Source organism: Pleurodeles waltl, chromosome 1_2, assembly GCF_031143425.1.
Source record: "Pleurodeles waltl isolate 20211129_DDA chromosome 1_2, aPleWal1.hap1.20221129, whole genome shotgun sequence".
NCBI classification, from domain to species: Eukaryota; Metazoa; Chordata; class Amphibia; order Caudata; family Salamandridae; genus Pleurodeles; species Pleurodeles waltl.
This window is the reverse complement of record NC_090437.1, coordinates 714,709,904-714,735,820: the sequence shown is the minus strand read 5'-3', so window position 1 is coordinate 714,735,820 and position 25,917 is coordinate 714,709,904. Positions and strand designations below refer to the sequence as shown.

The 25,917-nt window shown below is 44.1% G+C and overlaps 1 protein-coding gene across 1 annotated transcript in view; it reads right to left on the bottom strand.

The window, feature by feature from the left end:
- Positions 1–2,259: 2,259 nt before the first annotated feature.
- LOC138303657 (lecithin retinol acyltransferase-like) overlaps positions 2,260–25,917 on the bottom strand; it is a 66,261-nt gene continuing 42,603 nt past the window's right edge. Inside the window, exon 2 of the mRNA XM_069242964.1 lies at positions 2,260–3,384. Coding sequence (XP_069099065.1) covers positions 3,232–3,384 — 153 coding nt within the window. The 3' untranslated portion in view covers positions 2,260–3,231. The remainder of the gene's footprint in view (positions 3,385–25,917) is intronic.

Here is a 25,917-nt window from a genome sequence, read left to right as displayed (position 1 = left end):
CAGGAAGGCATATTGTTCAGTCAACATACTAAATTTCCACTCTGGAGTTGTAAACCTCCTATTGGCAAAAATGTAAAAGGAATCATTTATCTTCACCTTAAATATACAGCACTGAGATGAAGACTCCTAGCTTTAAAGCAACAATTCAGCTTGTGTACTGTCTGAATGACTGCTGTTCTCATTGCTATGGGCTTCATCTTTTGACTCGTGACATTTCTCTGGTTGCTTCATTGGTATTCACTAACTCGCTTGGTTAGGGAAAGATGCTCAGTTGACATCAGTGTGGCGGCACAAGAGCACATTCGTAGGCTAATAGTTGATAACAAAATTGAACTCGGCACCCTAGAAGGCCTGGCCCACTTCCCAATTATCAATAAACACGTTACTCTGTTTTCTTGATCTCATGACTGTTTCAAGCTCAAGCTCTTGCACGTGATAATTGAATTCAGTTCATAGTACACCAGTCTCTATACATGTAAATTGATTATGAACTTACAACTTACAATTAAAGGGTGCGTCTTATGATCTTGCAAGTGATTCAAAATTTGTAGTACAATTTTCTTTGAACAAAACACATTTATTCCGATTTAAATATCACAGATTTTGTGGGTGCTCATTCCTGAAAGGAGAGTGGACTAGCTGCCCACTGGTGTCATAAAACAGACAAAACTCTGGTTCCATATTGCCGCACCAACCATTCTACCGGACCAGTGTCCAGTCTAACACTCTCTACTGTCCGTCACATGGGGTTAGGTCTTCAAGCATCAACTTTCTCCCAAAGGCATTTCTTTGGACGATCAGTCTTTCTATTTTGCCTATTCTGTGTTTCACTGGCGCTTTACTTTCAGTTCTCATCTCAAGTTTTCCTGAGGTCTATCAGATAAATTGCGCTGACAGCTGTTTCTCCTCAAGAACAGGAAGGCATCATTTTATTTTGGATGTCTATTACTCTTCTTTGCATGCTCATGAAGATCACCTATGCCAAAACTAGAACTAGTGAAATCGTTCTCCGTAACTGAGAATGGCAGCAAAGACACTTCATAAGGGACACTATCAAGCCAGCATCAAGGACTAGGTGTAAAGGCAACACTGCTATCAATGACAAATACTACCAAACAGTGAAAACCTCTTATGAATACCTTTGGCTGAACACCAAGGGTGCATAGGATTTAATCCCATCAAATAATCTGAGGACTAATCACTAACAGGATGAAGGCAAAAATGGCAGACAAAAATAGAGCATATTATGCATCCCAAAAACCTATGAAAATAGGGGAGCTAACACAACTGACCCAGCAAATATCTTCATATTACAAATGAAAGTGCATTCAATTGGAAAGTGCAAGATTCTATGCTAAAAAGCACATGCTTTGTGTTTTATAAATTTACAGTAAGCAACCATATTTAAGTGCTATAAGTATAAAAAAGAATTAATACTGTACTGATTTACGTTAGCCTAAATACTGATACCATATTAACAGAAATTTCACGTTAACAATAAAGCGCCTGTTTTAACATTGAGCTGTTGTTAGTGAATAGGCATTTGTTTTGTATGAGGCAATTGATAATGAGGCTTTCAACAGGAAGAACGGAGACAGCAGGTGGATGATTCATGTGAAGAACTATCTGAACTGCAAAATGTGAATGAAGTATGTTTTTGAGGACTTGTGCCTGTGGCCCATTGCAAATATGTGAGAAACTGAGGAGTTTACCTACTCCCAAGGGTTACTTAAATCCTAGTGGATGTTGTTAGCGAAGGAAGGGATACATGTTTCCATCTGTAACATAGTATGTTTAAATTAGTGTGCTTTCCTAGACTAGAAGGGGGCTTCCGTCACTCACATTTGCTGGAGAACGATCTCTAGGTTCCTTGAGGGCATATCTCTCTTCATGGGAGATTGCTTTGAGCCCATTTCCTGTTTCAGTATATGTCTGCTGATTCATAGCTGAGAATACTTTCCAGCTTGTAAGTATTTTTATTTAATGTGCAAAGGCTTTAATTTATGCACTTATTCTCTCATCAGAATTAATTAGCGAGTTTCTGAGCTGACACCTTAAAATCTATTCCAACCTAATTTAATTTAGATTACGGAAATTCCTCTATGGAACACTATTGTTGCATTATTACAATATTAACTATTATACTTATGAACATTACATTCTTCCTTATATTGAAATATCAATTATTGGATAACATTCACTTCTGATATTGATCCTTAAAATACTAATACTTATTGAATAAATAATTAAACTAAACAATTGATTATTAAAAACCCTTTAATTTACACAAATTCTCTTTATTCTCCGTACTGAAGCCTGTCATGATCTTATCATTAAATGGTTTTGATGTAGATGATTGCTCCTTTCAATTTCTTCTCATCAACAAACAAATGTCCATACGACCAATGACAGGGGTTATTTAATAATTACACTCGAAGATTAAAATATAGAAAACCCAGCTCCGTCACAACATATAAAATTGATTTTCTTTGTTATCTTCTTGTAATACTCTTCATTGTGCACAGTGGGACAATGAATTGCAGAAAAGTAAGTGTCAACATAAAATTTTTATGTCCAGCCAAAAAACCTGAATGCCTATAATCAGTGCTCTGCAACATCACTAGATTTTAAGAAACAAATCATATAACTTCTCTAACAATAAGTAAAAGTGCGAACATAGCAACATCATAGCAAAGTATGGACACAGCAATACACATTATTGCATCAGCATTGACCTATGCAGGAGCTGTTGACTCACGATGGTACTTGGCCTGTTTTGAGTTGTCTAGGTACTGTAAAGAATATGTCCAATTTTCAGCAGTCACCCTGTGAAGGCAAATTCAGCAGCCACATTTTAGCTTTTTTACAAACCCGATGACCAGTTTCAGCCTCAAGAATAACTGGAAACTGAGTAGGACTTGCAAATGTAGGATATATCTTCAACTTGCAAATCTTGTGGTTGCAAGACACAACAAAGCACACCTCTTGTCTATAAGTTAAAAGGAGCTTATCCACAAGTAGCAATTCACAAAGAATGGTTTGGTGATCTTTCGACCATGTGTCTTACACAGTAAGATACTCATTCTAAATTGTGTGCATGTTAAAGATGTGACTACAGTCATTTAAAATAACAGGTCACATGATTTCCCCAATGTTCATAATCCATTTTCATCAGCTTCATAGTTTATTTTATGTGGGGCAAGAGTCATATCAACTTATTTGGCAGGTCGGTCAGCCAGCCATCCACAGTGAGAAAGGAATCAAGATGCTTGGGAGGGTGGTGGAAGGTCCAAGGCCCAGACACAGCATGAAAGCCAATCCCAGCAACACTGAAGCAAGAACACTGCGCTGATCCCGGATGATCATTTTCACCATCTCACAAAACTGAAAGAGAAAGAACACAATTAGGGTAGCTCAATGCAAGTCTCACTGAACCGATACATCAGATGACAAGTTACAACACTTCTCAATTTCTAAGACAGGGGGGACATATTTCAATTTTCCCCTATGATCCAAAGGTAAATTCTCACCCAATGAATACCAATCTATCCAAGTATGGTATGGAATTCAACGTGGCAGTATTATAGCACCATTTGGATGGTTAGTGTTACTGCAATACCACATTTTCCCCATTCCATGGTGCAAAACCTCAGAATGTGGCAGTTTTTCCCTACAGAAACATTGACACATTTTACATGGTAAAAATCATGGGGGAGGGGGTAATTCTGACTTACTTAGATGCTCAATTCGTAGGCAGATCTCATCCATTTAGCATGGCATTGTTCTGTTAAACAGGGTTTTATGAGATAAAGTAATTGACATGATTTCTAAGACTATTCAGTACAAATGTGAACCTTCCCCACTTTTATTGCCTCTTGGGTTTGTTGCAGAGGTTCCTAGATACATTACGAAACTAACAACTTTATTATAGATCTTCAATATGTGGCAAGAAGCAATGATATGTTTGAGAGGACCAACCCCTCAGATACAGGCTGCTGGGGGATTTCATTTTTTTGTAATGAGAAGGCAGAGACATATGATGACTTACAACCCAAGACTGCACATTTGTTCATCATGTTTTCATATTTATTCAACTACGGAAGTGGTGTTTGATGTTTGACAATGTTCAGCATTCTGTCCATCATCTTTTCTTTTCACATTTGTCTCCCTAAGTGGGAAGGGTAAATCCAGATGTAGGTATCATCCTCGCTATACTACCTGATTCTAGCTAGCCTGACTGATGAGGGGTAATACCCTGAAACCAATCCCAGGATGCTTCTTTCTGGTCCAGGGAGGCCTTGGCCTGGCAGTTTGGGTTGGACTGTTTCCTTAGGGAGCAGGGTCAAGACGGATTTGCATATAGCTGGGTCCAAACTGCGGTGGCATGGCGAGCAAAAAAACATATCGATTTAGGCTCAGATCTGTGACTGGGGGTGAGTGTTTGACAATGTTAAGCATTCCGTCTGTCATTTCTTTTGTGTTGCTGTAGTTGCCTATGTGGGAAGGGTATGCCCAGACATGGGTCTCTTGCTCACTGTGCCACTGGATTCAAGTTAGCTTGGCTGATGAGGGGTGATACCCCAAAACTGGTCCCAGGAATCTTGTCTCTGATCCAGAGAGGATCTGGCTTGGCAATTCAGGCTGGACTGTTCACATGGGGAGCAGGGTCAAGCATGCCTTGCATACGGGTGGGTCTGAACTGGGGTGGCAAAATAGCAAAGAAATGATAAATTTAACCCAGATCTGTGACTGGGGGTGAGTGTTTGACAATGTTCAGTATTCGTCTATCATCTTTTTGCGTTGCTAATATTTTGGGATGGCACCACCAAGACTGTTTGAGACATGCACAAACAGCAGATTCTTTTGGTTACACATGGAAGAGGAAGTAGTAAAGGAGATAGTTAACAAGAAGACATTTTGAGAAACCACAATGTGTTTGACGAAAGACAGGGGATTTTTTTCTGAATGTGAATTAGTCATCAAAGTTGAGATTTTATCTATTAAGCACAAGTTGAGAGCAATGCTATTGCATTGTAGGGAAGATTTCAAAATGATGTTGATTGCTCTTTGTGAGCAAGGTGTGATTAAACTAATCAATATTTCACTTTGTCACCTATATTATTTTTACATAAATATAATGTAACTGTGTATGTACATTGACCTCATGAGTTTCTACAGAGCCATGTGGGTTGAAAATCATCTGTTTCCTCGCATTGAACTGATGGTTGGTACAATCAGTGGTGTATGTATTTTCTCAAAGTTGGATCTGCGTGCAGCCTATCACCAGATAATTCAAAACATTTGACACCATTTGTCACCCCAAAGTCTTTCCATTTTTTAAGATGCCATTTGAATTGTGACCACTGTGGTTGTGTTTTAGCCACTATTGGGAATGTGCTGAAAGGGATAAGGGGAGTATTAACCTTTCAAGATAGTCTACGGGTGTATGGCTTGCGGATGAATATGTGGAATCATTGAATAGAATTCTGGAAAGGACAAGGAGCACAGGGTTGTAGTTGAGAAAGGATAAACATATTTTCAGGGCAAGGGTTATCGTAGGCCACTGAATCAGCATCCGCACCTGTGAGTAGAGAATAACTCATGTTTTCATGGTAATGGTAGACTACTACAAGAAATTTCTGGACCATTTTGCTATGTACAGAGCCATCAATGAGATTGATTCACAGAAGGTAGAAATTTATCTGGGACATGTGCAAAAAGAGGCCTTCTTTAAAATCAAGAGTTCCTCAATGCAGGTACCGGTTTTGAGTCACAGGAAATGAAGATAGGAAAGACCACCCTATAGCTGCTCTCTCAAAAATCATGTAATGCATGTTCACAAATTCAAGACGTGGTTGGTGGACAAGATTAAACAAATTCCATAAATGTTTTGTACACTTTTTAAATGGTACTAATGTTTGCTCTAGCAGGACCACTACACATGCTCTAAATTGTTCGAATATAACTTTGTTGTTGAGCATGTTACTGGTAATGTAAATAAGAAAACAGATTGTCTGTTGAGATTGCTGCTAAGGGGGGCAGATGATGGTTGTTTTGATGATTTCAAGGTAGTGAACACTTTGGGACTGGTATAGTATGGTCGGATAGATGGTGTGTTACTGAAAAGGAGAGGAAAACAACTGTGGAGGGTGGCTGTGGCCTAAAGAAGGCAATAATTTGGGTTAAACAGGGCTGGCCCAACCAAAATACCCATACTGTTGGGCTTAAAGTGTACAGGAAATTGAAGACAGAAATATTGATTGAGGGGGGATTACTGTTTAGGGGTCATAAGCTGATACGTTCACATTTGATCAGAATAAGGGGGTTGAATGGCATGCATGAAGGTGACTTAAGTATGATGTTCAATAAGAAAAGGTTATTTGACAAGTATTAAGTATTAAGTGTACGGGATGGATTGAGATATTGAGCAGCAGGTTGTAAATCCCTTAGGTATATAGGCAGTCTGACAAGAGTTTTAAAATCAGGGTACAACCATGGGCAGACAAAAAGATAGCTGATCAAGTCTGGGAGAGATTGGATTTTGATTTCCTTGATACTACCAATGCTTTTCCCCTAGCTCAGACATATGCCACAAGTTTGGTGGGCCAAAGACCAAATGGTTGAAAGATCCCTTTGTGAGTCATCCTAACACAAGGAATGTGATTCAATTCTTGACTAAAGTTTTTTCTTGTGAAGTTAGTGCTAGTAAAATATGGTTGGATAACGGGCTGCAATTTACCTTGACAAAAATGAATACGTTTTTGCGTGAAGATGGGGTCAAACAAAAAAGGTTCACTTACTTACATCCAAAGGGTAATATAGGTTGGTGAGTAAGTGTATAACGTAGTTAGTGGCAAGCAAGTTTTTTTTAATGAATGCGCTAAGGTCTAAGCTCGGGTCATACAGGAACGCCCCACACACTACCACAGGTCACCCTTTAATATGTAGTGAATGTGAGCTTCCCAAGATGTGATGAGGCCAGCCTGGTTTAATGATTTAGTGTCACAGTGTGTGTGGAAAGTGGCCTCAAGGGTGCTTGTAATGCACAAGAGGAGCAAGAAGACGTATGATGCCTATCCTGAGCACAGTGCTTAAAAAGTGGGATATTGGGTGTATTAAGCTACTATATTAAGCGAAAAAGGGAGAGTTGAAGTATGAGGAGGAAATGGCAATGGGTGATATGGCGAGGGATGCTGTGAAGGTATTGAATGGGCACTGTGGAACTTGGAACATGTAGGGAATGTAGTAGATGGGACTTTGAGCTCCAACACTGAATCTCCTCTTGGATAGAATATGGGCAAGTAAAGCAACAAGGCAGGTTGAGTTTCAAAGATGAGAACGACACTCCTAAGAAATTACCTAATTCCGAATTGCCTATCAAATAAAAGGTCTTTGGGACATATTATCTAACCTTTCATGCAACCCAGGGCAGCAAGTAAATTTGCTGTGCTGCATTGCATGAAAAGGAGAGAGCAGACGTCACCCATATCTACAAAGATTTGGAGTATGTCTGCTCTCCTTTTGCTGGCACACTGTGAGCTGACTAGTGCCAATGAAGTCACCCTTAAACCATAGTACAAGGATCCCTGCATTGTGGGTATGATTGCTTTTGTGCTGGAAGAAGCCTTCCTGCACAAAAACAATCCTTAGATTCATTCTCCTCTTTCTGTGTGTGCTGCAGAATGCAACACACGTGGAAAGAGGAAATACCGAGGAGAAATAAAGATATTTCTCCTTGTTATGTGGGGAAGGAGTAGTATTTTCATGCAATCCCTGGTTTAATACCTTCAGTGAATCTGGGAATGCGCTAAAATCCACAGGTGGATGCATGGAAACACCCATGCTCTACCCATGGAACGCTTTCCAGCTTGAAACGTAATGTAACGCAGCGCATGCAACTGTGTTGCATTAAATTTTTTTACAAAGCTATTCAAAATGCCACAAATCGCCCCTTGCCTGGCTTTGTAAATATTATTGCAGTCGTTGACTTCCATTAAGTAGTTTTTCTCTTAAATTGCATACAACAGTTTACCCATGTTACTTTTCAGTATGTAACTAGTTTGCAGTTCCAGGTATTTGTAGTAGATCTTATCTGGTTTGGGTGTTTCTTTGGGACTTTTTATTTTTGTGCTGCTGTTATATTGTGTGGTTTTGTTTAATGAACGGAGCTTGTGCTCTCTGTTGGAAAACCTTACAGCCAGATGTGCATTCTGGAATGCTTTTTAACGGTTCCTTGAGTTGACAGTTGCTGACAGCGAGAGAGAAAACAGCAGCTGCTCCTGTTGTGTGGCGAAACAAACAGCTTGTATACCTAGACATTATAGCTGACTTTGTTCAACTACCAGAAATGGGCAACTCATCCCAAATATGGTAATTCTTTAATTGACAGAGATAAATAAGAAAGAAAAGGCACTATCTATTTGGAATCACCCCGACACAATACAGTGCGAATGACTATGAATGCAAGGTTTGTTGCAAAATAGTTAACTCTGTAATTTGAATAGTTATCATCAATTGCAAGACTCTTACTGCATTGAATTATGTACAGAATCACTAAGGGGCATATTTATACTCCGTTTGCACCGAATTTGCGTCGTTTTTTTCGACGCAAATTCGACGCAAAACTAACTCCATATTTATACTTTGGCGTTAGACGCGTCTAGCGCCAAAGTTCATGGAGTTAGCATCATTTTTTTGCGTGAACACCTTCCTTGCGTTAATGATATGCAAGGTAGGCGTTCCCGTCTTAAAAAATTACTCCGATGCATATGCGTCGTATTTATACTCCCAGGCAAAAATTACGCATTAGCGCCGGATTTTAGCGCCTGGGTCAGGGCAGGCGTTAAGGGACCTGTGGGCTCAGAATGAGCCCAGAGGTGCCCTCTCCTGCCCCCAGGGCACCCCCTGCCACCCTTGCCCACCCCAGGAGGACACCCAAGGATGGAGGGACCCACCCCAGGGACATTAAGGTAAGTTCAGGTAAGTATTTTTTTTTTTTTTTTTTTTGCGGCATAGGGGGGCCTGATTTGTGCCCCCCTACATGCCACTATGCCCAATGACCATGCCCAGGGGACAGAAGTCCCCTGGGCATGGCCATTGGGCAAGGGGGCATGACTCCTGTCTTTGCTAAGACAGGAGTCATTTCAATGGGGGTTGGCCGTCGTAAAAAAATGTCGCAAATCGGGTTGAGGCGATTTTTTTGCCTCAGCCTGACTTGCACCATTTGTGGACGCCCATACGCCATTTTCCCCCTACGCCGGCGCTGCCTGGTGTACGTGATTTTTTTTAACGCACACCAGGCAGCGCCGGCGGCTAACGCCGGCTAACGTCATTGAATAAATACGGCGCTCGCATGGCGCTTCAGAATGGCGTTAGCCGGCGCTAAAATTTTTGGCGCAAAACTGCGTTAGCGCAGTTTTGCGTCAAAAAGTATAAATATGGCCCTAAATGCGCTTAGAGGCTCGGTAAAAATACATTTTTAATACATTTTGAAAGTGTTGCAAAGATGGTCGTGGAACGAGGGATAAGTTCCTCCAAAAAATACCTCGATCAGCTCGCCCAGGGGTTCTTTTGTTGCAGGAGAGAAGATGGATGACAGATATTTAGGCCCATATTTATACTTTTTTAGCGCCGCATTTGCGTCGTTTTTTTACGCAAAATCGGCACAAACTTACAAAATGCAACTGTATTTTGTAAGTTTGCGCCGATTTTGCGTCAAACTATGACGCAAATGCGGCACTAAAAAAGTATAAATATGGGCCTTAAAGTTCTAGAGAAGGAACTAAGGGCCATATGTACGAACACATTTTCCCATAGACACAGAATGGGTAAAACCCTTTGCTACATCTGGCCCTAAGAGTGACAGGCTCTGTAGGCTATTCTCTGCTTTGAATGAGTGTTCATATATCTTCCTCTCACAAACAAAGTGCCTAGACAAAAGCACTGAAAAAGCAGAAAGAAAGCATGCAGAAAATAAAGTTCCATCAGTCAAGGAAAGGAAAAAACAGACAAAGAAACATTGACTTAAAACACTCCACCCATCTGAGAACGCAAATAAGCGTAATTAACTTTTAATACGCGATATAGATCTCTTTAAGCAGTCCTACAATTAACAAATAGTAGAGGCACTTGATATTAACCACAATGTGTAGATCTCTAATAAGTTAAACAAGTTAAGCAAACAAGTACAAGTAGCACTAGATGTAATATAAAGATGAGGAATAAAAGGATGACAAAAGTGCAACAACCGTCAGTAAAATAGCAATGCAAAATGAACAGCAATATCTCAAAGCGAACCTACGAACAAATAAGGGCATATTTAAGAGCCTCTACCGCCATTCCAATGCCACATTAGCATCATTTTCTTTACGTTAATGTGGCGTTAGAAGGCCAAAAACGCTGCATCATATTTACAAAGTGGAGCAATGCATGCATTGTGCCATGTTGTAACCCTTTGCGCTACATTATGCCTGCGCCAGGCATATTGTATGCAAAGGGGGAGTTCCCCTGTTACGGGGGCCAAAAGAATGGCGCAAGGAAATCTAAAAGATTTCCTTGCACCATTTTCTTCAGCACAGAGCAGGCATTAAAAGTGGATTAGCAGAATTTTTTACGCTAATCCTGCAAAGTGCCGTACTAGCACCAAAAGTTCTGACGCTAGTCCCCAACTACCTCCATGGTGTGCCGTATTATAAATATGGCATACACATTGTGGAGTTAAGGGGGCGCTAAGGGGTGCAGGAAAAGTGACACTGCACTGTGTGCAGCACCATTTTTCTTAAATATGCCCCATAGTCTTTTAGGGTAAATTGCCCCGAAGTGAATGAGAGCCATCCTTATATTACAAGAAAATTGCCCCAAAACTTTTCATACATTTACAGTCTGTCAGAGGTGAAGAATGAAGTTCTAACAAAAAATAAATCACAGAAAAGATCAGTGTCAATCAGTAGTCACTCTACATGTAAGAGCATTTCCAGTTTTTGAGCAAAACCAGTTTTTACACATTTAAGACTTCAGTGAGCCACTGCTTCCAAACTACGCCTAAAGACTTCAGTGAGGAGAAGCTGTTTAATGTAATCATCAATTGATGAAAAGCAATGTCTATTCCTAAAACAAAAGAGGCTCTTTTCAGTGACACTTTTTTTTTTCTCAAACTTTATTTATTAATTTTCCGGGCACAGAAGTTATACAGAGCAAAACGGTAAGACATGAGACCACATTTGCATCATAGATGCCAAAGATCAGAACAGTGTCATGTACAGAGGTCCGTGGAAGTACAGGTTTTGCCAAGAAAACCATTAAACTGTTAAAATTCAACATCTTAACCAAGCATATCCGTGCCTTTCAAACACCCCACTACCCCCAAAATAGTAGGAACAAAGGAACATAACTATGTGCATGTGTGGAATGTACCGAAAAATGGATAGTGTGCGAAAGGTGGCAGTGGGTGACAGCGAAGGAGCTATGGGAGCCTAGCGTGGTATATGGTCAGGACCTCATCCGAGGGCATGGATCTCTACAACTGAATCAGATGGAGCGCTCTAGTACATGTGGGGCATGAGAAAAGAGGGAATCCTGTGGCCAGATATCTCACCAAAGGACCCCATACGTGGTTAAAACTTTTCTGAGAGTCTGTATGTCAATCATTTGTTCCATAATAAGGCCATGCTAAAGATGGGTATGCCACTGTGAAAAAGAGGGTGCTTCAGATTTTTTCCAAGGACCACCTTGGCCGCTCCCAGACAGAGCAAAAAGACAGATCGATACACAGTTGTCTGGTGTTTAAGGAATGCATCTTGTAAGCCTAATAGGACAAACCCCAGTGTATGCAGTAAGGGGAACCCCAAAGTTTCCCTCATCTGGGCTATGATCTCTGTCAAGCAAAGGTGTATCAAGGGGCAGTCCCACCAGATATGGCAAAAAACTCCCAGGAGCCTGCATCCCCTCCAACATCTATCAGTTGTCCCTGGAAAAATGTTATGTAGTTTAGATGTGTATAGGTACCCATCATAAAGAACCTAATAGTGTGCTTCTCTTAATCCCAGTGATTTATTGAATTTGGGGATATCACTCCAAGGCTTTTTCCATTGTTCTGGAGTGAGTAGTTTCCCTAGAAATCGGTCCCTGAGATGTACATATCAAGGGGAAGCAGAACTGGCAGAGGAGGCCAGGAGCAAGTACAAGGAAGAATTACATCCTAGGGTCCTCCTAGGTGACGTAAAAATATCTCTGTGGGTAGTAGATCCCTGGTAGCATCCTGCTGCATCCCTGGCTGCATCACCCAATGTTTTAGTTAGTTGTAATGATAGAGCTGTGTGATTGGTAGGTTAAAGTCATGGTGACAGTTGTCAAACGTAAGAATTTCCCACCCGAGAAAAAGGTTGGCTATAGTTAGGCAACCTCCCTTACGCCGCACCTCAAAGGGTCTTAGATGAAAGGTGGCGGGAAAACCTTATTGCAATGTTTGGGAGTGTAGGGTGAGGGGAAGGTTATCATGTTGTATAGTTGGGTTACCCCATTTCAAACCTTCAGGCTTGTTCCAGTCGGTGTGCTGAAGTAGATGTTGGCCGGGTGATCCGGCTTAGGTTTCCACAAAATGTCCCAAATTGTTTGTCTCAAAACCGTCCTATCCATATGCAACCAATGTTTGTCTGACTCTATCTGACCACTCCACTATCACTTGTAATTGTGTTGCTTTGCAGTAGAGGGGGAAGTTTGGAAGGGCTAAGCCTCCTGTCTCCTTAGGTAGGGTCAGCAGTTTATGTGGTAATAGAGCTCTACTGTTCTGCGAAATTAAAGCATTGAACATAGATCAAAGAAGTCACGATCTAGATCTATAGGAAGAGCCTAGAAGAAGTACAAGATTCTAAGTAATACTGTCATTTAGATCGAATTAATGGAAAGGGGACACCCCTGTCTGGTACCTTGTTCTAATGAGATATAGTTAGCTACAGCCACATTCACGAGTAGTCAGAAGCGAGGGTGAGCATAATTGGCCTGGTCCATCAATATACATTTTTCCCCAAAACGAAAGTGGCAGAGGGTATGGAAGAGAGAGCTCTAGTCGACCGTGTCAAATGCTTTTTCGGTGTCTATTGCCAGCAGCACCACTGGGATCTGCTTTTTGTTTGCTATTTCAACCAGGTGGATCACCCGTCTTAAATTGTTGTGGGTCTGGCGTCCCTTGATGAACCTGATCAGGGGGAATCAAGTCAGACACAATATTCTCCAACCGATTAGTAAGTATTTTAGTGTACAGTTTCGCATTGAGATACTGACAAATTGCCCTAACATTTAGATTGGTTGGGATATTTCCCCACTTTATGAATGATGGATATCAGCTCTTCTGCCACCGAGGGGGTTACCACTTGAGTTTCAGCTATATAGTTAAGCAGGATAGTTAAATATGGCACAAGGTCTCAGCTAAATGGGTTGCAAAACTGAGCAGTGAACCCATCAGGATCTGGAAATTTGTGCAGTTTAAGGGACTCTATCACCTTCCGAACCTCCTCCACAGTAACAGGTTCTTCTAGAAATTATTGTTGCATAGATGTGATTCTAGGGAGGGTCCCCTCTAAAAGATACTGCAGTTGTATAGGGTCCATGACAGAATCGGAAGTATAGAGAGTTTTGTAAATTGATAGAAACACTCCTGCCTTACCGTCTTTAGTGTGGAGTATTTTCCCATCTGCCCCCTGAATAGGGCCTACGTATTCCTTTTCCTTCCTAGCCCGAAGCTGCCAAGCTAAATGGGTGCCTATGCTATTGCCCTTTTCATAAATGGTACGCTTGAGGAGCAATAAAGTGAATTCTGCCCTGTTTGTGAATATGGCGTTACGTTTCCCCAGAATAGCTGTCACATTACGCTGAAGGGTAAAGTTGGGTTGTCTTTGTGTGCCTGTTCAGCCTGCTGAAGCTTCCTCTCTAGCTCTAGCCTCTCTCAGGTTTTATGCTGAGTAAGGGTGGACATAAGTGAAATACATTTCCTCCGCATTACTGCTTTAAAGGCATCCCAAGTCGTAGACAAATTAGTGTCCTGGGGTTCATTTGTCTAAAAGTATTCTCTTATGGATTTTGTCTCTGAAGAAACAATCACGTGTTAGCGGTTTCAGAAAACTGCGGAAAGGAGAATTCTAGGTCTGCCAGTCTAATGTAAGATAAACTGGGGCATGGTCTGATATATTGATGGGTGTTGTATGACCTAACTAATAAATATATGATCATGTGTAATCTTGCAACGCTGGGTGGAGCGATCTCCAGGTGTCTAGTAGGTAAGGCTTCCTCAGCCCCTGTGTCCTTGTGTTGGAAATTGTGCTGGTGTGTATGCGATGGGGACGGATTGCTGTCAAGACTTGGCCCCAGCTGAGGTTAAAGTAACCCAGTACCACCAAGTCTCCCTCTACACATCCTTCCAGAAGAGTGAGGTAGGAGAGAAGGAAGTCCGCCTGGGTTTAGGACATAAATTGTGGCTAGCATGCATTTACAGCCACTAATAAGGAACTTGACCATAAGGAATCTCCCCTCTTTGTAAGATTTAAGGGGCATTATATAGAATTTCACAGATGAGTAAAAGACCAAGGCCACCCCATTGTGTTTTGTAGTCACCGAAGATTTGTAAATCAGTAGATGAGATTTATGTTATAACTTGTGGTCCTCACTGCGTTTAACGCGAGTTTCCTGCAACACCACCACATCAAAGCAACAATCGAGTAAATATTTCCACATTTTATGGCATTTGGCCAGAGAATTGAGGCCCTTAATGTTCCAGGTGATCGTGTGTAAAACCATAGGTACTAGGTAAGCAGGTAAAATGTTTGATATATGGTGCAGAGCCAGTGCCTGTCACAATGCCATCTTATCCAGTCCACTATTATCAGTCTGTGTCATCCCAGGGTCTACCCTCGACCTACACTCTTCCCCTCACACCAGCCGTCCTTAATCTCCACACATGCAACAACAGTAAATCAAAACAACTAAAACAATATGGGAACAAATGCTTGCCAAGATAGGAAGAAGAATTAGCAAACCGCATGAGAATTGGGGTCTATGACCCATGTCCATGGCCATGTTCTGCTGGCAGCTTTATGGTGCCCCAGGTAAATTAAGTCAGGTGGGTGGCACCATCTGTCACCGGAATCCAGAGAGGGATTGACCCCATGGGGCATCCCAAGGTAGTTCAGATCGATACATCTCGTCCCCTGTTGAGTACAGCGGTCCACTGTCTGGGGACCATTCCAAAATCTATCATAGTAGGCTGAAGAGCCCCAAAGGGTATGATATTTCCCAGTACACTTTCCCCTTCATTGTGTCTGCCAAGAACCGCCGATCCAGGACTGCCTCCCATCTGCAGGAATGTCGCCTCCTTCAACCCCAATGGTCTGAAGAGTTGTCGAAGACAGTCCCAGTAGGTTTACTACATCCTCCAGGGCAGCAAATTGGTGCTTCTTGTTTTGGTATTCAAAGACTATGCCAAAGAGGTAAGTCCAGTGGTATTGAACATGTTCCTTGCGAAGGTGGTCTGTTATAGGTTTGAGTTGGAGCTGTCTCGCAAGAATGGCTGGAGCAATGTCTGGGAAAAGAGAACATGGGGCTCAGTGAAATGCAAACAGTTCATGCTTTCAGGCTGATTGAAGAATCAGCTTTTTAGCATTTGATGAGTACATCCCGGGGACATCTTCCTTCTTGAGGTAGCGGGGGCCATACACTGTGGACTCCGCAATTTCACATCCGCGCGCTCATCCCCAAGGAGTTGTAAGAAGAAGCCCACCACACAGGCTTCCAGATCTGGTCCCTCTACTCCCTCTTCGAGATCTTGAATGGGGATGTTGTCTCATCTGGGGTGGTTCCCCAGATCACCACATTTAAGGAGAGCTGTTTGCAATTGTGTTTGTATGCATTCCCACTCAGTCGCCAACGGTGACAATTTCTGATATAGTTCCTGACATATTGCCTCAAGACCGAGTGTGCATGCCCTCACCGAGTCAACATCAACCTATAATAAAGTAAGTCTGGTATTAATGTCTGCCCTGAGGGTCTCAGAGGCTAAGTCAGCCCTCAGCTTCTCTTGGAGTTCTTTCTTGAAGTCCCGGAGGGAGGACAGCAGGTCATCCTTTGTTAAGGTCATGGTCTCAACAAGTTGGGAAAGGTGCTTGAAGTTTTAGTTGCAGTGTGGTAGAAGTAATTGGACACCCTATTGGGTTGAGCTTTCTTAGGTGGCATATAGGCAGTCTGTAGCGGAGGGCTAAGGGCCACTGGTTTGGGGTCCACTACTTATACAAATTTTTGCCTTTGAAGTAACCAAACTTCAAATGAAAGTCTACGTTGTTCACATGATCCTGCCTTGCACTGGCCAGGCCCCAGACACACTCCAGTGGGTTGAAAACTGCATTGTGTGAAGACAGGCACAGCCCTTTCAGGTGCAGGTGTCAGCTCTTCACTCCCCACTCTAGCCCAGGAAGACTCATCTGAATATGCAGGACACACCTCAGCCCCCTTTGCGTCACTGTCTAGAGGGAATTCACAAACAGCCCACCTGTCAGACTGACCCAGACAGAGATTCCACAGGCAGACAGAGGCACAGAATGGTTAATCAAGAAAATGGCCACTTTCTAAAAGTGGCGTTTTCAAATAGGCAATCTAAAAACCAAGTCTACCAAAAGGTGTATTTTTAAATTGTGAGTTCAGAGACCACAACCTCCAGACCTCTATCTGCTCCCAATGGGAAACTGCACTTAAAAGATATTTAAAGGAAGTCCCATGTTAACCTATGGGAGGGATAGGCCTTGCAATAGTGAAAAACAAATTCAGCAGTATTTCACTACCAGGACGTGTAAAACACCCCAGTACATGTCCTACCTTTTAAATACACTGCACGCTGCCCAAGGGGCTACCTAGGGCCTACTTTAGGGCTCACTTACATGTAGTAAAAGGGAAGGTTTGGGCCCGGCAAGTGGGTACACATGCCAGGTCAATTTGGCAATGCAAAACTACACACACACACACACACACACACTGCAGTGGCAGGTCTGAGGCATGTTTACAGGGCTACTCATGTGGGTGGTACAATCAGTGCTGCAGGCCCACTAATAGCATTTGATGTACAGGCCCTGGGCACCTCTAGTGTACTTTATTAAGGACCTAATAGTAAATCAAATATGCAAATCAGAGATAACCCAATCACCAATACAATTTATACAGGGAACACAGCACTTTAGCACTGATGTGCAGTGGTAAAGTGCGCAGAGATAATAAACTAGCAAAAACCAAGTCCATCATACCATAAAAGCAGGAGGTCAGAAGGCAAAAAGACAGGGGAAACATGCCAAAAGATGCCAAGTCTAACACATGTCCCCTCCAGCTCAGACTAGGGAGACCTACCCAACCTCCTGGGAGTCCTCCTCACTATGGCAGAAGAATCAGGACAGACCATTAGTGTTGGCGTGTTCTGTGCCAGGATGGTGTTCCACCATAAAATCCATCCACTGTAGGGAAATGGACCATCTCAACAGTCAGGGGCTCTCACCCCTCATCTGCATTAACCATCTGATGGGCCTGTGGTCGGTCTGAACCCGGAAGTGACGCAAACAAGTAAGGTCTTAGCTTCGTCAGTGTCCAGATCACAGCAAAAGCTTCCCTTTCAATTGCACTCCACCCTCTGTTCCCTGGGGAGTAGCCTCCTGCTAAGGAAGACTACAGTTTGGTCTAGGCCCTCTTCATTCAGCTGTGAGAGTACTGTTCCCACACCATGCTCAGAAACATCTGTCTGTACCACAAATTCCTTGGAGAAGTCAGGGGCCAGCAGTACTGGAGCAATGCAGATGGCCTCCTTCAGGGTGTCAAATGCAGTTTGGTACACCTCAGTCCAGATCACCTGTCTGGGCTGCTTCCTGGAAGACAGCTCTGTCAGGGGAGCAACAATGGTGCCATAGCCCTTGACAAATATCCTGTAGTATCTGATGAGGCCTAAAAAGGCTCTCACCTCTGTCTGGGTCTTGGGTGGTGCCCAAGCCCAAATGGTATCAATCTTGGGCTGTAGGGGGCCACACAGCCGCTTCCTATCTGGTGTCCCAAGTACACCACTGACCCCCACCCTATCTGGAACTTACTGGCCTTGATAGTGAGGCCTTCAGCTTGAAGCGCCTTCAATGTTTCCCAGAGGTGGTGCAAGTGGTCCTCCCAACTGGAGCTGAAAACGACAATGTCGTCAAGGTAGGCAGCACTTTAGTTCTCAAGCCCAGCCAGGACCTGATTGACAAACCTCTGTGGCAAGGGCGTTCTTCAACCCAAATGGCATGACCCAGAAATGGAAGTGCCCCGCTGGCATTGAGAACGCTGACCTCTCCTTGGCCCCATCAGTTAAGGCAATCTGCCAGTTCCCAGACGTTAAATCAAATGTGCTGAGGAGCTTGGCAGCTCCTAACCAATCAATGAGCTCATCAGCTCTGGGGTGGGCGTCAGTCTTGGTGACTGCATTGAGCCCACAATAGTCCACACAGAACCAAAGTTCTAGAGTGGCACCAGGTCCAGCAGCCTAAGGTACCATAACCACTGGACTGGACCAAGGGCTTCTTGAGTGTTCAATCACCCCTAAAGCCAACATCTTAGATACCTCATCCTTGCACTGGCCTTCCCTCTGTCAGCTAACCTGTAAACTTTGTGTTTTACAGGCAGTCTGTCCCCAGTGTCCACGTCATGTGTGCATAGATGGCTGACACCTGGAGTGAGTGAGAATGGAGTTATAAGTTGTCCCAGTAACTGGCGACAGTCATTCTGTTGTTCTAGAGTCACAGAAGGAGAGATGATCATGCCTTCTGCTTCCTGGCAGACAGGAGGTCAGGGAGAGGCTCACTCTCCTTTTACACCCCATCATCTGTAGCCAGAAGCATGGGTAACTCAGATCTTGCAAAGTGGGGTTTGAGGCGGTTCACATGTAGGACCCTCAAGGGGTTCCTAGGAGTCGGCAAGTCCACCAAGTAGGTGACATCACTTTTGCGCTCCTTTACATCAAATGGTCCTGTCCACTTGTCCTGTAGGCCAAGACCCACACTTTCTGTCCAGGCTGAAACTCAACCAGAGTGATATTCTGGTCATACCAGTGTTTCATGTCCTCCTGACTTGCCTCCAGGTTTGCCTGAGTGAGCTTCCTAACGCAGTTAGTCTGATTTCTGAAGGCAAGCATGTAACTAAATACATCTGGGGGTAACTTCCTAGGAACTTGCTTTTACCAGACTTAGAGGTCCTCTCACAGGGTGCCCATACAACTGCTCAAAGGGGCTAAAGCCAACCCCTTTCTGTGGTACTTCCCTATAAGCAAAGAGAAGGCTTGACAAGAGGACATCCCACTTATGCCTCCTGGAGTCTGACAGACCCCCAATCATGCCTTTCAGGGTTCGGTTGAATCTCTCAACCAACCCGTTACTTTGGGGGTGGTAAGGAGTGGTAAACTTGTATTTGACTCCACACTCCTTCTTCATGGCCTTTGTGTACATGGGCATGAAGTTTGTACCCTGGTCAGATACCACCTCTGTGGGTAAACCCACTTCAGTAAAGATCCTCATCAGTGCCTGGGCCAGGACGTGTGCAGTCATTGTCCTCAGAAGGATAGCCTCTGGGTACCGAGTATCATGGTCCACCAAGACCAGGATGAACCTGTTGCCCAGGGCTGTCTTGGGGGACAGAGGCCCTACTCTGTCAATGCCTACCCACTTGAAAGGGGTGCTCATGACACAGAAGGGTTGGAGGGGAGCTTTACATTTCCTTCCACTCTTGCCACTCACTTGGCAAGTCTAGCAGGACCTATAAAAAACAACAGTGTTTTTTCTCATTTGGGGCCAGTGGGTGACAAGCCTGTCAAAGGTCTTGCTCTGCCCCAAATGACCTGCCAGAGGCACATCATGAGCCAAACCCAATAAGGAGGCTCTGAAGCGCTGGGGTACCACCAGCACATGGGCTGCCAAGGCTCAGCAGCCTTAGGCTCTCTATACTGGAGACCATTCTCCCAATAGATCAGGTGAGACTTGAACTCAGAGCCAGCTGATTAGTCTTCGAGACGAGACCAACGAGAGTAGGGCACACTTTCTGCTCTGCACTGAACTTTTCCCTGGTGGGACCCCCTTCTTGCAGCCAATGGGTAGGCTTGGGTAGACCTCCCAGTTCGAACTCTTGTTCCCCTGTAGGTGCCAGGGCATCCCCCTTGAGGTCAGCCTCCTCCCAGAGCATGGGAACATCAGGGGCAGGCTTCCCGTGCCCCCTAACCTTTCTCATGGCAAGCATGTGGGCCACTGTTTCAGGTATTTCTGATCACCCTGACCGGTTGCCATGGACTGTGTGGTCACACACGCTCACTCTGGCAACCACAACATCCCCAATTGTGACCTGAGCTCCACCTATGTCCAGGCGGAAGTCTCCAGGTCGTTGCTCAGCAGACATTCAACAGGCATGGTGGGACTCACAACTATCCTCAAGGAACCTGAGACCCCCCCCCACTCAAAGCGAACCTGTGCCACCCTACACTGGCGCTAAGAGTTGTCCACAGCAACTACTTGGTGGAATACACCGGAGACTATCTGCTCTTCAGACATCAGGTGACACCGACCATGGTCACAGTGGCCCCAGTATCTCTGAGAGCCTCTACCCTCTGCCCATTAATGGTCACCCACTGCCTGTACCTTTTAGTGTTATCAGGCATCAGGTTTCTCTGGACCATCTCACTGCCCCTTGGTGAGACAAGGGACATCTCAGTTGGTTCTCCACACCGACCTGGGACCAACTCCTTTCCAAGAGCTACACTGGTCAACCCCTTGGTCTGCCCACCGGCGGGTGGCTGTGTCCACTTGGGACAATTGGGATCCCCCTTCATGTGGCCCACCTGGCCAGAAGCAAAATATTTAAGAGGTGTTGTCTATGCAGGCTTTCCTAAAGAGATCCATGATTTCTTATCTTCGGGGGGCAGGAATTATTACCATGGGTACTAGATTGGGGCCCTTTGGAGAATTCTCTTTGTTTACCCTTGTCCCACCACTCTGTTGCTCGAGACCCTGCCCACCTTTGGTGGAGTTTCCCACATACACCTTCTTGTGGACCCTAGTACTCACCCAGCAGTCCCCCTCCATAGCATGCTTCCTGGGGTCAGTGAGCTTACTATCTAAACAAGTGCTCCCATGCAATTAAGTTGTACAGCCCCTGAAACTCTGTGACATTACTACCCTTCACCCAACCATCCAGTGATCTGCAAAAAGAATCCACACATTCTAACCAGGTCTGTGAATCAGTTTTCTTACTTCCTCTAAATTGACCTCTCTACTTGTCAGGAGTGAGACCATACCTAGTGACAAGGGCTTCCTTCATGTCAGAATAGGCGAGGTTGTACCCCTTGCGCAAAGCTATCAAGGTGATCAAGGTGTCCCTCCACTCCTCTGTGAAGTGGTTCCACAATCCTGCTCCCCAATTATCCTCAGGGACCCCATTCATGTGGACAGATGCCCCATATCCCTGAAACCACCTCCAGATATCATCTCCCTTCTTGTACTCCCTGCCTAGATTCTTGGGAATATTCTAGCTGAGTGCACTGAGGTATTGCTACCACCATCGATGCTAGATCTACTCTTCTGATCCCGCTCCTTTACTCTGAGCTCCTGGTCTCGGGCATTTTCCTTTCATCCATGACTCGCTTCTCCCTTTGGCCTTCCATTTGTAACCACTCCAACTCTATCTGATGTCTCCTTGTTTTCCTCCTGTCCTCCAGCACTTCTTGGGTCAAACCCTAGGAAGCACTATGGCTGCCTGACCCAGAGGGTACCTCCCCCCGATAGGTCTAACAATAGTTCCTAATTTTAGGGAACACAATTCTACTCTGAGCCACTAAAATTTTAAATTTACTTAATGAGAATGATTTCTACCTTCAGGGTCTACAGAAAATCCTAAAATCAACTATTCCCACTTCCTGAATGCTAAATTGGTACAAGGCAAATGTGAGGATTTATATACATGTAACATCTGGGCTGAAGACTGAGGCACATATTATGCCATTTAGTTAAGACAGATTATGTTTCTCTGCAAACTACATATGTTACATGACATTAAATTGATGCTGGGGAGCTTAGTAAATGGGTAGAGGCAATGGATGTGTATGATTGTGACAGTAGCTCCAGAAACCAAAGTTATCTAGCAACTAAGTGGAAGGACAGGATAGGCAAGATGTCTCAGAATAACACAACTGACCAATGCACAGCAGAGACAGGAACAGACAAACCCACTTAGCCACAGAGGGTCAACCAAGTCAGGAGGTATTGGCAGGGAACTCACATAGTAATATTGGAGGTGAAGGTAACATCTACAACAACCCTTGCAAACAAGAAAAACACTATCTCTACAGACATAAAACTCCTCAGGGCGCAGAGGGTAAAAAGGAACTGATAAAGTGCCTGAACATCCTAAAGGGGGTGTCTTGAAACTCTAAACAAGATCAAAATGCTTTTCACCCTGGTCACAGCTTAGCCACGAGAGTAGGATGCAGAGGTCAGACCTAAAAGAAACAATCTGTATTTCTGTGAGTTTCCAGAAATAAGCCATTGACAAGGTTTGTTCTTGACGATCAGATAACCTGATCTTTTAACCGAAGGGACCTATCAATATTTTTTCTGTGGAACGAGCACTCACGGTGCTAGCACAGTGGCAACCACCAGGGGAATCATGCACACTTTCTAAATGGCAGAGACAAAGATGCCATTCTGCAGCATGTATGTAGGGCTGGTGCCCCACAGTAAAAAATCAGTCCTAAATCACGCCGCATCATACACATAAGGTCCAGTGGTATTGCAAGGAAAGCAGAATAATGCAGGCACTAGACTTATGCTTGAAGGAGAGACTCCAATCTTCACATAAGAAACAGCTGTTTGGGAATGCCTGGAAATGTGAGACGGGATGCTGCTATCATGGGCCTCATCAAACTACACTGGAATGTCTGGCTCCACAATGGGAGCCCCGGGAATTGCAAGTAGGTTAAAAATCTTGGAGCATCTACTGAAGTCACGCAGGATATTGGGGCAGGAAGATGGCACATTAACACAGAAGGACTCACAACTGGTCGAGGAGTAAGGGAATGCGGCAGGCACTGGAATGACAATGGAAAACATTGCATTGAAGAAAAGAAAACATTTTCATTCATGAAGCACTGTGAAAGGCACGTCTGCTTAGATGGCTCAGTCATATGTTACACAGAAGTGTAAGACTGTCTTACTATCTGCCTATAATTTTGCTACATACAGAGGAGGCTGAGTGGGAGAGAAATTGTCAGAAGAAATACACTCCCTTTCTCTTATCCCATGGAGTGAGGACAATCTGAAATGCTTGAAACAGGAGGGGGAATAGGGAAGTCACTGATACGTTTAGGTACTTTTGGTGCGTGCTGAGAGCTACACATCATAGGCACTAGCCGACTTAGCCAGAAGGTGACTGGCTGAGTCGGTAGGGATAATGTAAAGCAAGGGACTGCCCCACACATTGGTACAGTGTGGCCCATAATAACAAGGCACATTATCATTGTTCTCAGTAAGGTACATTAAAAGGAAGGAGGGTTTATTATGAAGGAGAGTAGAAAAACTGATGGGTTGTATTTTGTGTTTAAACTGGCTTAGGAGGAGGACCCTGGTTGGTGATATACAGACATAGGAATTGAAATCCAGGTAGATAGGATGTGACCAATAGACATAAGAAGGTCACAGGCAAGAAGTCACACAGCTGTGAGATGGTGGGAACAGGGGGTACACCTCTGAGGGACAGACGGCCATATACAGACTATGATACTATTACACCTCCTTAACGAAACATAAGATAGCTTAATAGATGCTCAAAGAGATACTGAGAACTTTCATATTTGAAAAGACACAGTGGAGGTATCCTTGTTTCAATAAACACTCTTCACAGCAGTGGAGGCCGCGGCATTGCATAAAAGATGACACGTGAGGGCTTATTCCTCAGTTTACTCAACATACACTAGGGATGTAATGATATGGGTGGCTCTGGGCATACCGTTTTAGAAGCAAGAAATGGCTTGGAAGGAAGAATAGGATGTGCTGCTTCAAGGGCTGTTATCTGGAAGGAAAGTGTGTAGAGTTAATTTGTATACTCCTAATTGACAGAATGCATTTTTTTGAGGAGTTGCTCAAAGTGACTTCTCCTTTTCTTGATGCTTCCATGTGGTTAGGGGGTAACATAACCTGTGTTGACCTGAAGAAGGGACAGACAACCCCTTAAACCTAAGGTCCTAATGTTAGGCCGGGCATGACTAAAACACAGAAGTTGCTAATGGAGGACATGGGGCTTGTGGACATCTGGCTCCAGCATCACCCCAATTCTAAAGAATACTTGTGGTGTTCGGCTACATATGGGGCAAATATCCAGCTGGACAACATTCTGGTTTCAAGGCAGGATTGCTGGAGATAGGAGGAAGAGGAATACAACATCAAAATCCTCTTGGATTAAGCCCAGCTGCAGGTTTTTCCGAAGTGTATAGCGGGAGGACACGCTGATCAACTGTCTGAAAGCTGAAGCACTATAGGAGCATGCATTTAAGGTCCATGTAAGCAGAACTCCACATTGAGCCAAGCAGCAGAATGGGAAACTTTCAAAATAGTGTTGGTGGGGGGATTCCATTGCCAAGGTCTACTGTACCAGGCTGCTAACTCTGAAGGGCACTGGGCAGACTACAGAGAGCGACCTCGGAAGCCTGGAGAAAATAGCAGCTCACAACGAGATGAAAAAACTGAATTAACAGCAGTAAAGAAAAAACACCTGGGACATGCTTGACAAATACATTAACAAACTGTATCGTCAGAGGTGGTGCAGATAAGGAGACAAGGCAAACCAACAGCTTGCCTGTCTGCTAAAGAGGGAATATAGCAATATTTAGGTTGTGGAGGGATTATATACACATAGACAGGAATGCAGGAAGGGCTATCTTGCTTGTATAATAGGCAGCCATGGGATGTGAGAGAATGTATTGATAATATGTTGGAAGACATTAAGGCCCTCACTACAACCCTGGTGGTAAATCCCGCTTTCTGCCGTGCTGAAGGCCGCTAACATACCGTTGCGGCGGCGGAATTCCGCACAGGTATTATGACCCACATTTCGGAATCCGCCAAAATATAGACACCCACACAAGTCCGCCACACCAAAGGTCAGTGATAAACTGGCGATACCAAAACCTACACCGTCACGCCAACAAGACTATGCCCACACTATCACGACCCACGAATCAATGCGGCGGTCTTACAACCGCAGTAATCCACTGGCGGTACACACCGCTGCGCTCAAAATACACACACATTTACAAAACACAACCACATTGGACAATTCAAAATGCACACACCTGATACACATACACACACCACACCCACACACCCACAACACTATAAAACACACACCCACATTACCCACAACCCCTTACAGCGACATTTTTTGAAAAAGCAGAGAGAGAGAGAGAGAATAGCAAACACAACACCAGCATTCACAGGCACACAACACCATCACTCATACAACATCCACGCACCTCAAAGAACACACACCAACACAACACTTCACACAGCACAATAAACAGCACCTCACACATCACCCACACAACATCATGGCACCTCAAAGACACCCCAGATTTTCAGAAGAGGAGCTCAGGGTCATGGTGGAGGAAATCATCCGGGTAGAGCCACAGCTTTTCGGATCACAGGTGCAGCACACCTCCATTGCTAGGAAGATGGAGCTATGGTGGAGAGTCATGGACAGGGTCAATGCAGTGGGACAGCATCCAAGAACACGGGATGACACCAGGAAGAGGTGGAACGACCTACAGGGGAAGGTGCGTTCAGTGGTATCCAGACACCAGATTGCTGTACAGAGGACTGGCGGGGGACCCCCACCTCCTCC